Source organism: Salminus brasiliensis, chromosome 7, assembly GCF_030463535.1.
Source record: "Salminus brasiliensis chromosome 7, fSalBra1.hap2, whole genome shotgun sequence".
Taxonomy (NCBI): Eukaryota; Metazoa; Chordata; class Actinopteri; order Characiformes; family Bryconidae; genus Salminus; species Salminus brasiliensis.
This window is the reverse complement of record NC_132884.1, coordinates 6,017,197-6,029,967: the sequence shown is the minus strand read 5'-3', so window position 1 is coordinate 6,029,967 and position 12,771 is coordinate 6,017,197. Positions and strand designations below refer to the sequence as shown.

At 42.9% G+C, this 12,771-nt stretch overlaps 1 protein-coding gene across 1 annotated transcript; it reads left to right on the top strand.

Annotated features, from left to right (window-relative positions):
- The first annotated feature begins 924 nt into the window (after positions 1 to 924).
- On the top strand, positions 925 to 12,078 carry cyp27c1 (cytochrome P450, family 27, subfamily C, polypeptide 1). The gene is made up of 9 exons (XM_072682859.1): positions 925 to 1,319; positions 4,658 to 4,848; positions 5,076 to 5,275; positions 6,423 to 6,632; positions 7,304 to 7,467; positions 8,351 to 8,514; positions 9,209 to 9,287; positions 9,472 to 9,675; positions 10,974 to 12,078. Exons 1-9 carry the CDS (start codon positions 1,017 to 1,019, stop codon positions 11,088 to 11,090), a joined length of 1,632 nt encoding a protein of 543 aa, XP_072538960.1. The 5' UTR covers positions 925 to 1,016; the 3' UTR covers positions 11,091 to 12,078.
- Positions 12,079 to 12,771: the final 693 nt, after the last annotated feature.

Genomic DNA, 12,771 nt, shown 5'->3' with positions numbered 1-12,771 from the left:
AAGGAGTAGAAAGTAGAGATAATTGCGTGAAGATGTAAAGAGTAGTAGAAGTAAAAAGTCGGGAGAAAAATAATTACTCCAGTAAAGTATAAATAACCCAAATTTCTTCTTAGGTAAGGTATTGAAGTATTTGTACTTTGTTACTTGACACCTCTGATCACACCGCATTCGATGTGTTTTCTGAGAAACCCCAGAAACCAGCCTGGGACACCGCAGGTTAACAGCACCCCAGGTAATAGCTAATAGCCCACAAAAATCTTCTTTTGGTTTGTTGAACGTTTTAAAGTTTACTTTTAAAGTTTTCATTTTTTAATGTAGGAAAAAAATGAAAAAATAATCAAAACATTGAATGAGAAGGTGTCTACAGCAGGTCCACAGGTCAGTCTGGACAGTATGTAAATGTCTATAGCTCTGCTGTAGGGGTCAGGATTTCTGGTTCCAGTCACCACCATTGTTGAGAAATCTAAAATCTGCACGTTTTTCAACAGTTGAACCATTTCACACCAAACTACTCCCACTATGTTCACATTTCAGCCATTGCTGTTTCTTTCTGAAACTTTGACTGGTCGGTAGAAATCCCCTTTAGGCTGGTTCAAGCCAGGCCGTTCGGGGGGCTTTGCTGCACGTAGTATGTGGGGGCTCAGCTCTCACACCCCGAACCGACGTGCGGTGACATAAGTTCATTTTCTCCTGTAGCCAAAGTAGCCAGTCCTGACCCCCCCACCCCCAACCCCACCCCTGGGACGGACCCTCCCACCTTCCCCACTCCTGCCAAACTCACGTGTCCAGCCACGCCCCCTCCCGTGTCCCCTCCGAGGCTCTTTTAAGGGACGCAGCTCAGCTCAGATCCCAGACCTCTACTGCTCTCTCTCTCTCTCTCTCTCTCTCTCTCTCTCTCTCTCTCTCTCTCTCCCCCTCTCTCTCTCCCTCTCTCTCTCTCTCTCTCTCTCTCTCTCTCTCTCTCTCTCTCTCCCTCTCTCTCTGTGTCTCTCTCTCTCTCTCTGTGGGTTTTCAACATGGCTCTGTTCGGCTCAGTGCTGAACGCTGCTCTGCTGCTCCGAGCTGGGAGCTCCACTCGGTTCCTCCTGCCGGTCTCTGCGCTTCACGGCTCGTCCAGTAGCCGCTCTCTGGATGCCGCAGCCACCGCCACCGCCACCACCACTGCCACCGCCGCAGCGGCAGACCATCCCGGTCTCTCCGAGGAGCTCGTGGAGGGTCGCCGGGTCAAGAGCCTGCGGGAGATGCCCGGACCCAGCGCCATGGGCAACCTCATCGAGTTCTTCTGCCGAGACGGGTTCAGTCGCATCCACGAGATCCAGGTGGGTGCAGGGTTCCGTGTGGTGCTGCTAGCGGGCATTTGTTAAACTGAAAGCAAAACCAAGAGTCTAAACCTAAAAACCTACCGTGTGATCTCAAGTTAACTTGTTTTTGTTATCTGGGGATAAAAAAAAAACTTAGCACGAGATAATTTAATAAAAGCATTATTGCGAGAAAATGGGTATATATTTGCTCCAGGGCTCCCCCTACAGTTGCAGAGTGTATTTCACTTTTACCCCACAGCTGTAAATGCAAATCAGGCTATAGGCGCCCCATCATGGACAGCTGTACACATGCATTTGTTGACAAGCTGCAGTGATGGAAGCATGTGGGCAGAGGCAATGGTTAATAAGTTAATAAGGCATCAAATAGATTTTGAAGCAGAATAATTACTTTAGATCTGATTAAGGACATACTATCTCAGAATAATGATAAAGTATCCCAAAATAGCAAACAGGATCTCTGATGACTTGGTATATCAAAATAATGATTTTGAAAATAATGATTTTAGCATAGTATCTCAAAGTAATGACTTACTATCTCGACATAATGACTTAGCCTAGTATCTCGACATAACGACTTAGCCTAGTATCTCGACATAACGACTTAGCCTAGTATCTCGACATAATGACTTAGCCCGGTATCTCGACATAATGACTTAGCCCGGTATCTCGACATAATGACTTAGCCTAGTATCTCGACATAATGACTTAGCCTAGTATCTCGACATAATGACTTAGCCTGGTATCTCGACATAATGGCTTACTATCTCGACATAATGACTTAGCCCGGTATCTCGACATAATGACTTAGCCTAGTATCTCGACACAATGGCTTACTATCTAGACATAATGACTTAGCCTGGTATCTCAAAGTAAAGGCTTACTATCTAGACATAATGACTTAGCCTAGTATCTGGACATAATGGCTTACTATCTTGACATAATGACTTAGCCTAGTATCTCGACACAATGGCTTACTATCTTGACATAATGACTTAGCCTGGTATCTCAAAGTAAAGGCTTACTATCTAGACATAATGACTTAGCCTAGTATCTGGACATAATGGCTTACTATCTTGACATAATGACTTAGCCTAGTATCTCAACACAATGGCTTACTATCTCGACATAATGACTTGGCCTGGTATCTTAAAGTAATGACTTACTATCTCAAAGTAACAGCATGGCAGTTCATTTAATAATGGGTGCTGGAATTTTTCAGTGGTGGGAATGGGCGTCCATAGGCTTTTGGGGGCGAGCTGTTTAATTAATAATAATAATAATAATAATAATAATAATAATTAGAATGATAATACAAAATAGTGAATTCTCTTAAACCGATAAGGTTGAGGGAAGCAGTGGCGTACTACAGGATATTGCACAATATGACTGATAACATATTAAACGCTATTTTTACACCAGAATGGCTCTTCAGCACGGCTCACTGAGCGTACTGTACATATGTGCAAAAGTTGTTGTAATGAGGCGTTTTATGAATGACGCCTGGTCAGCAGTGCAAATCTCCTGCTAGTTCACGCGTTGTCTGGTGTAATACTTTTGGATTTGCATAAAGTTTTCACTGCAGTTTGAAGTGGAGGGGTTTAGCCGGGGCAAGCTGCTCAAAGCGTGGCCTGATGTGAACTGCGTTCTCTCAGCCATACTTTCAGCTTCTTTCATGCCAGCTCGGAGAGAGCGCACATGTGGAAAGTGGTCCAAGGCCTTAGGCTGCTCTGTGGGTTTGGAGGGGAGGGGTGGGTAGCTAAAATGTAAGGACTGGCCTTTTGAAGAACGTGCCAATTCTACTGTCCAAAGAGTTTTGAGAAAGAGGGGGCCTGGGATTTCATCTCATTTGAGCTAGCATGGTATCTAGAACATGGTGTGGAAAGTCTTCGGAGTGCACCCTTTGCTAAGTGCAGTGGTGGCTCAGCGGTTAGAGCACCGGGATATCTATAACAGGGTTGTGGGTTTGATTCCCGGGCTCGGCAAGCTGCCACTGTTGGGCCCTTGAGCAAGGCCCTTTACCCTCTCTGCTCCCCTGGCGCTGGAGTTGGCTGCCCACCGCTCTGGGTGTGTGTGTGTGTACTCACTGCCCCTAGTTCACTAGTGTGTGTGTGTTCACTACCACAGATGGGTTAAATGGGAGGACACATTTCACTGTACAGTGACAAATACGTGCACCTTTAAAAAGCCCTTTCTCCAAACAGTCTTAACATATTATATTTACATCCATAAAAACTGTATAGAAATCTAAAAAAAATCTTTCTGATCATTTTAAGCACAATTCATTTGAGAAAAATGTTTAGACGTGTTGTCCACACAATTTATTATTTCAAGCCATTTTCACATTTTAATCACACAAGCTTTTGTTTATGCAAACTTGCTAACAGGCTAACAGTTCCTCCAACAATGATAGCTCGACATACAAATGTTACTTTAACGTTGTTCACAAGCGTCAAATGTCCGTGTTTAAGACGGACTTGCCATAATTAGTGGTAAATCCAGTGTAGGAAATCCTAAACCTGTTAGCTAGGTTGCTGCTAACATTGCATGAGGCGCTAATGCTAACTTATCAGTATCATAATGTTTCCTGTTGAGCTTAAATAGTGTTATTTTGATTTTATATATACATTATTTGTTACCAGTAATCTGAAATTAAAATAGAAATATTGGTAGAGAGTAGATTTTTATGCTTTCTTGTTGTTCATGTTGAAGACTAATGCTGCGTCTACCTCAGACATTGAATATTGGAGCTGGGATTGAAGTCACAACCGAGTTGACCGCGTTCCAGTAAAAAAATTATAATAATAATTAGACACTATTTTAAACATGTCCAAAAAACAGTCAAGCTAAAGACTTTGACAAGCCTTTACCAGTGTTTTATATAGCAAATCCAACCAAAATATGTCTCACTTCCTATGTCTCATGTTCGCATTGTTAGCTGTACGAGTTGATACGGTATTTTACGCATCCAAAAATCGTGGGAACACGTCCACAAGTCGGACAGTACTGTGTGTACAACTGATTTAACGAGGCACAAATGGATAGAAGTGCTAATACGCTGTGTAACACTCCTGCGTTTATTACTATTTATGTATGGTGCGGCCATCTTGGATTTTGAACTTTGGGTTGGTGAGGCTCTCCTGACTTTCTGAGTAGGAAATCCGACTTGCGGAGACGTTCCAGTTGAAATGTCCCACTTGGAACTCGTAAAATCCGGCATCCCAGTTTAAATGGAACGCAGCACGATCATGTATTTATTGCAATAGTGAGGCAGTTGTGAAAGTTACATGGTCATTTACCTCTCTCTCTCTTTATCTTTCACTCTCTCTGTCTTTTAGCTGGAGCACAGTCAGAAATATGGGAAGATCTTTAAGTCGCGCTTCGGGCCGCAGCTGGTCGTGTCGATTGCAGACCGTGACCTGGTGGCGCAGGTGCTGAGGGCAGAGGGCGAGACCCCTCAGAGAGGAAACATGGAGTCCTGGAAAGAGTACAGAGACCTGAGGGGGCGCTCCACTGGCCTCATCTCAGCGTAAGGCCCAGTTTGTTACCTTTGCATTTATTAGTGGGTGGTCAAACACCAAAAACCATACGCTTCACTCCATGTGATCTAATGATGATGATGATGATGATAATATAGCGGCGTATCGCCCATCGCTACAGCTTGGCCATTAAAAAAGAATTCTTTTAAAAAAAGGGTCTTGTCATGACCTGAATGGAAAGATTGTGTGTTAACTCCCTCTGTTTTCTTCTTTCCAGTGAGGCTGATGAGTGGCTGAACATGCGCAGTGTGCTGCGTCAGCTGATCATGCGTCCACGCGACGTTGCAGTCTTCTCCGACGACGTCAACGAAGTTGTGGCTGATCTTGTGGACAAAGTGCGCAGACTGCGCTGCCAGCAGCCGGACGGGCTCACTGTCTTCAACATCAATGACCTGTTCTTCAAATATGCTATGGAAGGTGAGTCGGACTGGAACAACCTCCAGATACTCATGCAGATATTTTAGTCCAAACACGACCTCAAATACATTATATGGACAAAAGTATTGGGACACCTAAAGTAAAGATGAGTTTATCCTGCTTTTGTTGGAGTAACTGTCTCTACTGTCAAAGGGGAGGTTTCCGATTGCATTCGATTGAATTGCATGTTGGATGATCACCACTCTACCTCCTTATTCTTGACTCCCTGACTCATCAAAAATATTGGATGGAGCATTATCATTTCAGAGAACACAGTTCCACGGCTTCATACCCCTCTAGCCCACGCCTGACATTAGGCATGGCACCAATGGGTGTTTATCCACGCCAGAGAGTCCAATTCTATTGGCAGTACGTCTCTAGAGAGACTAGACTCTTAAGATGTGTGTGTGCATTTTCACGTCTGTCAGCAATGGATTCAGCTGAAATTGCCTGAATGCATTCACACAGTACAGCATCTGTAAGAAACTTCATCAGTAGTCAAACTCATCCAGAGGTTGTTTTGGAGTGGAGAGAAATGGACAGTGTGGTGTGAGCACGTGAGATTAGAGCTGATTGCGTAAGTCTAACAATGTTGAGCCTTGGCTGCAGAACAGCACTGCATCCCAAAGACACTGAAGGGATTCCCATAACATTTAAATCCATTTATCCAGCCCTTTTGGTTTTGGGGTAGTTTGTCTTTTGCTTTGTTTGCATGCTTCAAAGACTTGAGAAACTAATGGCCATGGAATAGAGGGGTCACTGTAACCAGTGTTAAGCCCTAGAGCCTCTCATGCTGAGGCTTGCATGTTCTCATTAACCTCCTGCTGGTGAAAAGCTTAGCCTGCAATTTACATTTCAGACATTCAGACATAAGACCCTCTGAAGCAGCTAATACAACCACTCAAATGTATCTCTAACCAGAAAACTTGGATTAACCACTACAGCAAAACAATGAGCATGTTTATCGGCATACTGTCTTAGGCTACAGGTATATAGGAACAAGGAAATGACATGCCCGTGTGGGTTAAAATCTGCATTGGTGATCGTCCAGGGATCCATATTTAATGTACCTACTTAAGGGTTGTTTGTACCTTTCCAGTACCTGCACAGAAGATGATTTCTCACTAACTGCATATTTTCATCTCAGGTGTGGCGTCCATCTTGTACGAGACTCGTCTGGGCTGCTTGGAAGATGAGATTCCCAAGATGAGTCAGGAATACATCAGAGCACTTCATCTCATGTTCAGCTCCTTCAAGACCACCATGTACGCTGGGGCCATCCCCAAGTGGCTGCGCCCGGTCTTGCCTAAACCTTGGGAGGAATTCTGCAGCTCCTGGGACGGTCTCTTTAAATTCAGTAAGCATGGCGGACAGGGAGGTTTTGGGATAATGGGGTTGTGGACTGACCAATATAACAGTAGGAACTGACCAATATAATATTCAGGTTACATGGATTTTGTTTGAGTCATGTTAACTGTGAGGCCAGTAGGCCGTAAGTTTGGGGTTATAAATGTAAGAATCAGGCAAAAATAGAGGGGGGGGGGCTCGCGCCTCTACAGTAAATCTTATTGCCTCAGTAGGGGTACATGGAGTATGCACACACCCAGCTTGTCTAGTCCTTGTATAGAAGTACTGCCAATATAATAGAACTTTCTGGAGCAGATAAACATGAACCTATAGAGGGGTATAGGGGGGGCTAGAGGGGTAGACGCCCCCCCAGCATTGAGCAGTGGAGCAGTGGAACTTTGTCCTCTGGAATGATTGTGCTACATCCAGTACTTCTGGGATAAGTTAGGAATTTGAGAAGGGGATGAGGTGGGTGGTCATCATTGAACATACTGACCTCATTAACACTATTGCTTCAATCAATGCAATCAAATCCTTACAGCAATGCTCTGAAAATCTAGTTTAAAGCCTTCCCTGGACTGTAGATACATTTACTTTTGTCCATATTGTGTATCGGCCCATCTGTGCTGAGGGTTGTACAACACCGGCTAAATAGTAAGTGGATTTGTTGTGCTTTCTCAGGCCAGATCCACGTTGACAAAAGGTTGACCGACATCAAAAGGAAGGTGGACCAGGGCGAGGAGGTGAAGGGTGGGCTGCTCACTCACTTGCTGGTCACTAAAGAGATGAACCTAGAAGAGATCTACGCCAACATGACTGAAATGCTCCTGGCTGGTGTGGACACGGTAAGAATGCACAGCTTGGGTGGCTGGCGTTGCTCATTTAATAAGAGTGGCACAGTCCGGCCTATTCAAGGGTTCTTTAAAAGTAGGTATACACTCTGAATTAGTAACCTCTGTACAGGCTGAACAGCTATAGTAATAGGCTCGTGAAAAAAAGGCAAGAGTGCCAGCTACCCAACAGCGAATGGGTAGCTGGCAAATGGGGCATTGGAACTCATTTGAACTTCTCATGAACTCTTCCTCAGCGGCCAAATCACAGCAAGGGGCCAAATTACTCAAGTCTCCATGGAGATCTTTGTGTTCACCTGACCTTGAACACTGTGCTCTTTTTATTTTTTTTCTTCTCTGCGTATGCACGAGGCTGTCAAGTCTTGAGTCTGCCTAGTTGCAAAGTCCAAGTCCAAGAGTCTATAGCAGTGTTTTATTACTATTAGCAGGTCAGTTACACCTGCTAAAACGTCAGACCTCAGCTACAGTCTACTGTTAAGGAAGGCCCTGGCTGCGTGTTTAGCTAATGTGGTCACTCTTGTATATTCTGTAAAGAAAGGACATTTAAGAAAAAGGCAAATACACAATAAACAATAAACTTGACTTGACTGTTGGTCAACGCCAGCCGCAACATTGGCTGGAAATGGCGTGGCCTTTAGTTCAGAGACAAAAGATTGTCCTGGTCATTCGAGGGCAGGTTTGAGTCAGTCAATGTGCAATTCCAGTCCGAATCGCTGCCTCAAAACTCAGTATTGGGGTTGTAGACACTGGTCAGAGCCAGTGTAAAGTTGGGCTGCAGTCAACCAATGCTGGCAAGCTTGTAAGAAAACTAGAATATAGATAACAAAGCTATACCTCAGCAGATCTGTACCTCATCTACTATCACCCCTCCCTTCAGACCTCCTTCACGTTATCATGGAGCACATACCTGCTGGCCAGGCATCCCACAGTGCAGCAGCAGATCTATGAAGAAATCACCCATGTGCTGGGTGGGCGGGTCCCAACTGCTGATGACGTTTCTCAGCTGCCACTCATTAGAGGACTGGTCAAGGAAACCCTCAGGTACGCACCTCTAAGCTGTAACCATTCACTGAGGGGATAAAGGAGTTCTCCTTTTAGTTTGGAATATTTTTTTAAGGCTGCAGTGAATACTGATGCCATTTATTTAGCAATTTTAGAGCTGCACAAGACCTCTCCCTAAACTGTGTAATGCTGGGTTATCTAGATCATATTTGAGTAAAATCCTTTAATATTACTCTACTGCCTCAGTGCGTCTGCTTCAGTTCACTTCGGCTTGTCAACAAATGTACATATACAGCTGTCCATTAGGGCGAGCTCATAGCCTGATTTGTATTTACAATAGTGGTGTAAAAGTGAATTACACTCCCTGACTGTAGGGGGAGCCCTGAAAAAAAACAAATTCTCACAGTAAATTCATATGAATAATCTTTATTTTTTTATCACTTTTTGTATTGCACTATAAATAATGTTTTTTAAGGTTTTAATTCATCAAATATATATATTTTTTCATTAATTTGTTTTTCTTTTATTCATATTTTCACACAAAACGCACAAGAAATAGCATTTGATGCTAACATACAAAAAGAAAAATATATATTTTTTAATTCAGTTATTAAAATTAAATATTTTGTTTATTAAATATTCATGGTAGTATTTCATTTTAAATTAATATTTTTTATGTTTTTTTTTCTTTCTTTTTTTCTCACCTCTCTCTATTTGTGTCTGTTACCTGTAGACTTTTCCCTGTTCTTCCTGGCAATGGTCGTGTCACCCAGGATGACCTCGTTGTGGGTGGTTACTTCATTCCTAAAGGGGTAAGACTACACACTGTATGTGTTCTATAACATACCTCAGCATGACCTAATGTGCCAGATAATGGGTCCATTGTGCAAGAATGATGGAGTGCAAATGCAATAGAGCTGCAGAGTAGAGATGACTCCTCAAATGATCATCTGTAACATCACACTAATCCTGTCTTTCCTTCTTTCCTGCTCTCAGACACAGTTGGCTCTTTGTCATTACTCAACCTCTATGGATGAGGAGAACTTCCCCCGCGCGGAGGAATTCCGCCCAGACCGCTGGCTCCGGAAAGATGCTTCAGATCGAGTGGACAACTTCGGTTCCATTCCGTTCGGCTACGGCATCCGGAGCTGCATTGGCAGGAGAATAGCAGAACTTGAGATGCACTTGGCTCTCACCCAGGTGAGGATGTGTGTCTCAACACAGGAGCAGAACTTGATGAAAGGAATTGTGCAACTGAATAAAATTAGGATAAACTCTGAGGTTCATCACCTTTATCTGGTGGGCTGGAAGGTTCATTTACATGACCGAGGAAGAAATCTGTCCATAGCAACCATCAAGCAACTTCCTAGCAACTCTGTAGCAAATGCCTGTGGTCCCACAGCACCTGCCCAACAACCACCTAGCAACACTCTAAAACCAGTAAGCAGCTCCATAGCAACCCCCTTGCAACATGCAATATCAAACACCTGGGGTATCATAGGAAACATCTGTATTCTGGTCCTGGAGGGCTAAGTTCCTGCACAGTTTTAGCTTTTCCTGCTCATGCACACCTGATTCAACCCACCTGTTAATTGCCAGGTTTAGTAGTTCTGCAAGAGCAGGGAAATCAGCAAACTGTGCAGGACTCCGGCCCCCGTTGCCCACCCCTGATCTAGTGCAACCATAGCTATAGCCATAGCACTATAGCACCCATTTAGCAACCACTTAGCAAACACCTGGAATACCATAGCAACTGCCTAGGAAGCACTTGCTATAGCTAAGTTAAGGTCATTTTTAATATTTCTGTTGGTCCACTTGTCAGATGGTGTGTTGATATGATGCACAAAAAATAAAATTGAACAGAATGGAGGTACATGGTTTTAATAGGACTGCAGCGATTTCGTCAAGCACACTGAGTAGCAATATTAACCCTGAAGAAACCAAATGTTGCCGTTTTTCCATAATCTTCTCCTTTTCCAAAATGTTCTCCTTCAAATTCTCCATATAGTCAGCACTGAAAATATGTTACCCTCTTGGCTGTCCTGCTGTTTGAGTTGTGAGGGAATGGCTTGAAGTCTTCTCCCTCCTCTTCTATCAAGTAAAAGGCACATATCGCCACCTAGTGTACCTCAGTGGACATTTCTCCAAGTCTTTACTGCTGCTGGAACAGGCCAGCATGATCTTGTCCATTGGAAAATACCTTAAATGTACATATCAGTGCACATTGTTTTTTATCCTAAGTACTTCTAACTAGCAAAACAATACTTTTTATGGCCATTGGTATCTAAGGATATCTGTATATCGGCGGATCTCAGTAAAAAAATCTACAACAACGATGAAACAAATCTAACCTGCCACACAGCACACACTCTCGTTGTTGTGAGCTCTTCCATTGTGTTTGAGTGTCTACTTTTAGCAGACTGCACTTTTCCATACACATGTAATGTCTGTCTGCGGTATTTGTGGTCTCTAACCCTTAACTCTCTGTTCTCTCACAGCTCCTTCAGAAGTTTCACATCCAGGTGTCTCCGCTCACAGGCGACATCCGGGCCAAAACCCATGGCCTGCTGTGTCCTGGCGCACCCATCAACCTCAAGTTTGTGGACCGTGTGTAGACCCCCCCCCACCTCTTGAATGTATATATGTACTCAAATGTGGTGTCGTCTGAGAACGGTAGGTAGCACTCTTATCCAGTTGGACAACAAGAGTTTCTCGCACCCAGACCGTTTGAATCCGAGACAAGCTACAGATTACAAATGGTACAAAGAGCTGGAATCAAAAGCTGTAATTAAGTGGAGAGATCAGATGTTTGACATGTGGCAACTAATAATCTGATTATGATTACTCATCAAACCACTAATGCAGGTGTGATCTAGTTTTCATTGACTTTGTGCCTTTTTCTCAGCTCAGTAATGGCTAAGTAATGATGTAAAGGTGCCTGATGGACAAGATAGTCAGCATCCAATCAGCTAGAGCCTTTAAATCTTTACAAATGTTTTATATTAGAACTTGTAATATTTCAAAAATAGAGTATTTTTATGATGGCATCAGAGCAAGTTAACTTGAAATGTGCCAAATTGGTAGCAGAATTCAGTGCTTTTTATCTCAGGAGCTGTGCAGGTTGATTAGGGAAGGGAGGTTGGAGAGGAGGGTCTTGGGGGAATTTTTTTACAGGATTAGAAATGTGAAAACATTGCTAAACATTTAGGAGTGAGTGATTTGGGGGCAAAACTCTGTATGACTCATTCATCATTATCATGTTATTGTTATACATTTTCTACTACAGTGCGTAGTCCACCTTTCTAAATGAAGAAGACTGTATTAGATGTTGGTTGTTGTTTTTTTTTTTATCATGGGGAAGTCTATAGATTAATTGAACGGTTATGCTTTGCTTTCATGACCTACTGAAGGTGCCCTTAGTGCCTTAGAAAACGTACAGAACTGTATTGCAGTCAATGATCATTTTCATATGTGTTTATAACCAGTGTATTAATGGCGCTGACACATTTGTGCCAATGGTGTTGCACTGCCTTTATTCACCCATGCAGTGCTGTTTTCTCTTGTTATACAAACTGAATGTAATAAATACCATTTTTCAACGTGTCAAGTGTCCACAGCTTTTTTTTCATTCATTGTGTCTCTGCAGAGAAACACACAACCAGGTTTGCTTAGTTCTTTTTTTATGTGTTTTGTGCATCTAGTGTTTAATAAACCTTGCATTGAAGGCACTCATACTGTAGACTCTTATAGATTCCTAGGTGGTTCTGGTATAAGAAGCCAGAAGAAGTGGTGGTGGATCTTCTAGATCCATGGTTATCACAGCTTTGTGCTTTAGGTACACCAGGGGTCCATGATGTATAGTCAAGGGGTCTCAAGGGGAAGCCAAAAAAAACAAAAAAAAACATGATATGAGATATGCCATAACATTTCACTATGCTTATCACTCTGTAAATCATCCTAAGTACAATGACCACTACTTCAGGATTGGTTTTAGTGAGAACTGTGACAGTAAGTCTGCCTCAGTGCTCTAGCTAACAACGCTGTTCACAAAGCACCTTGATTTTTACCTGCAAAACACAGAATTTTTGAGGAGTGAAATCTTTAGGAAATATAATATGAATAGTAAGTCAGAACACTATTAGCAGATCACGAGCCGATCAGGTAAAAAGCCAAAAAACACCCATCACTGGAGAAGAGCCCATGGTCTCATCAAATAAATACATATGATAATGACTTTACCTGGAGTTTAACAGCATTAAAAAATATGGTGATAGTATTCAACTATTTATGCTTCTG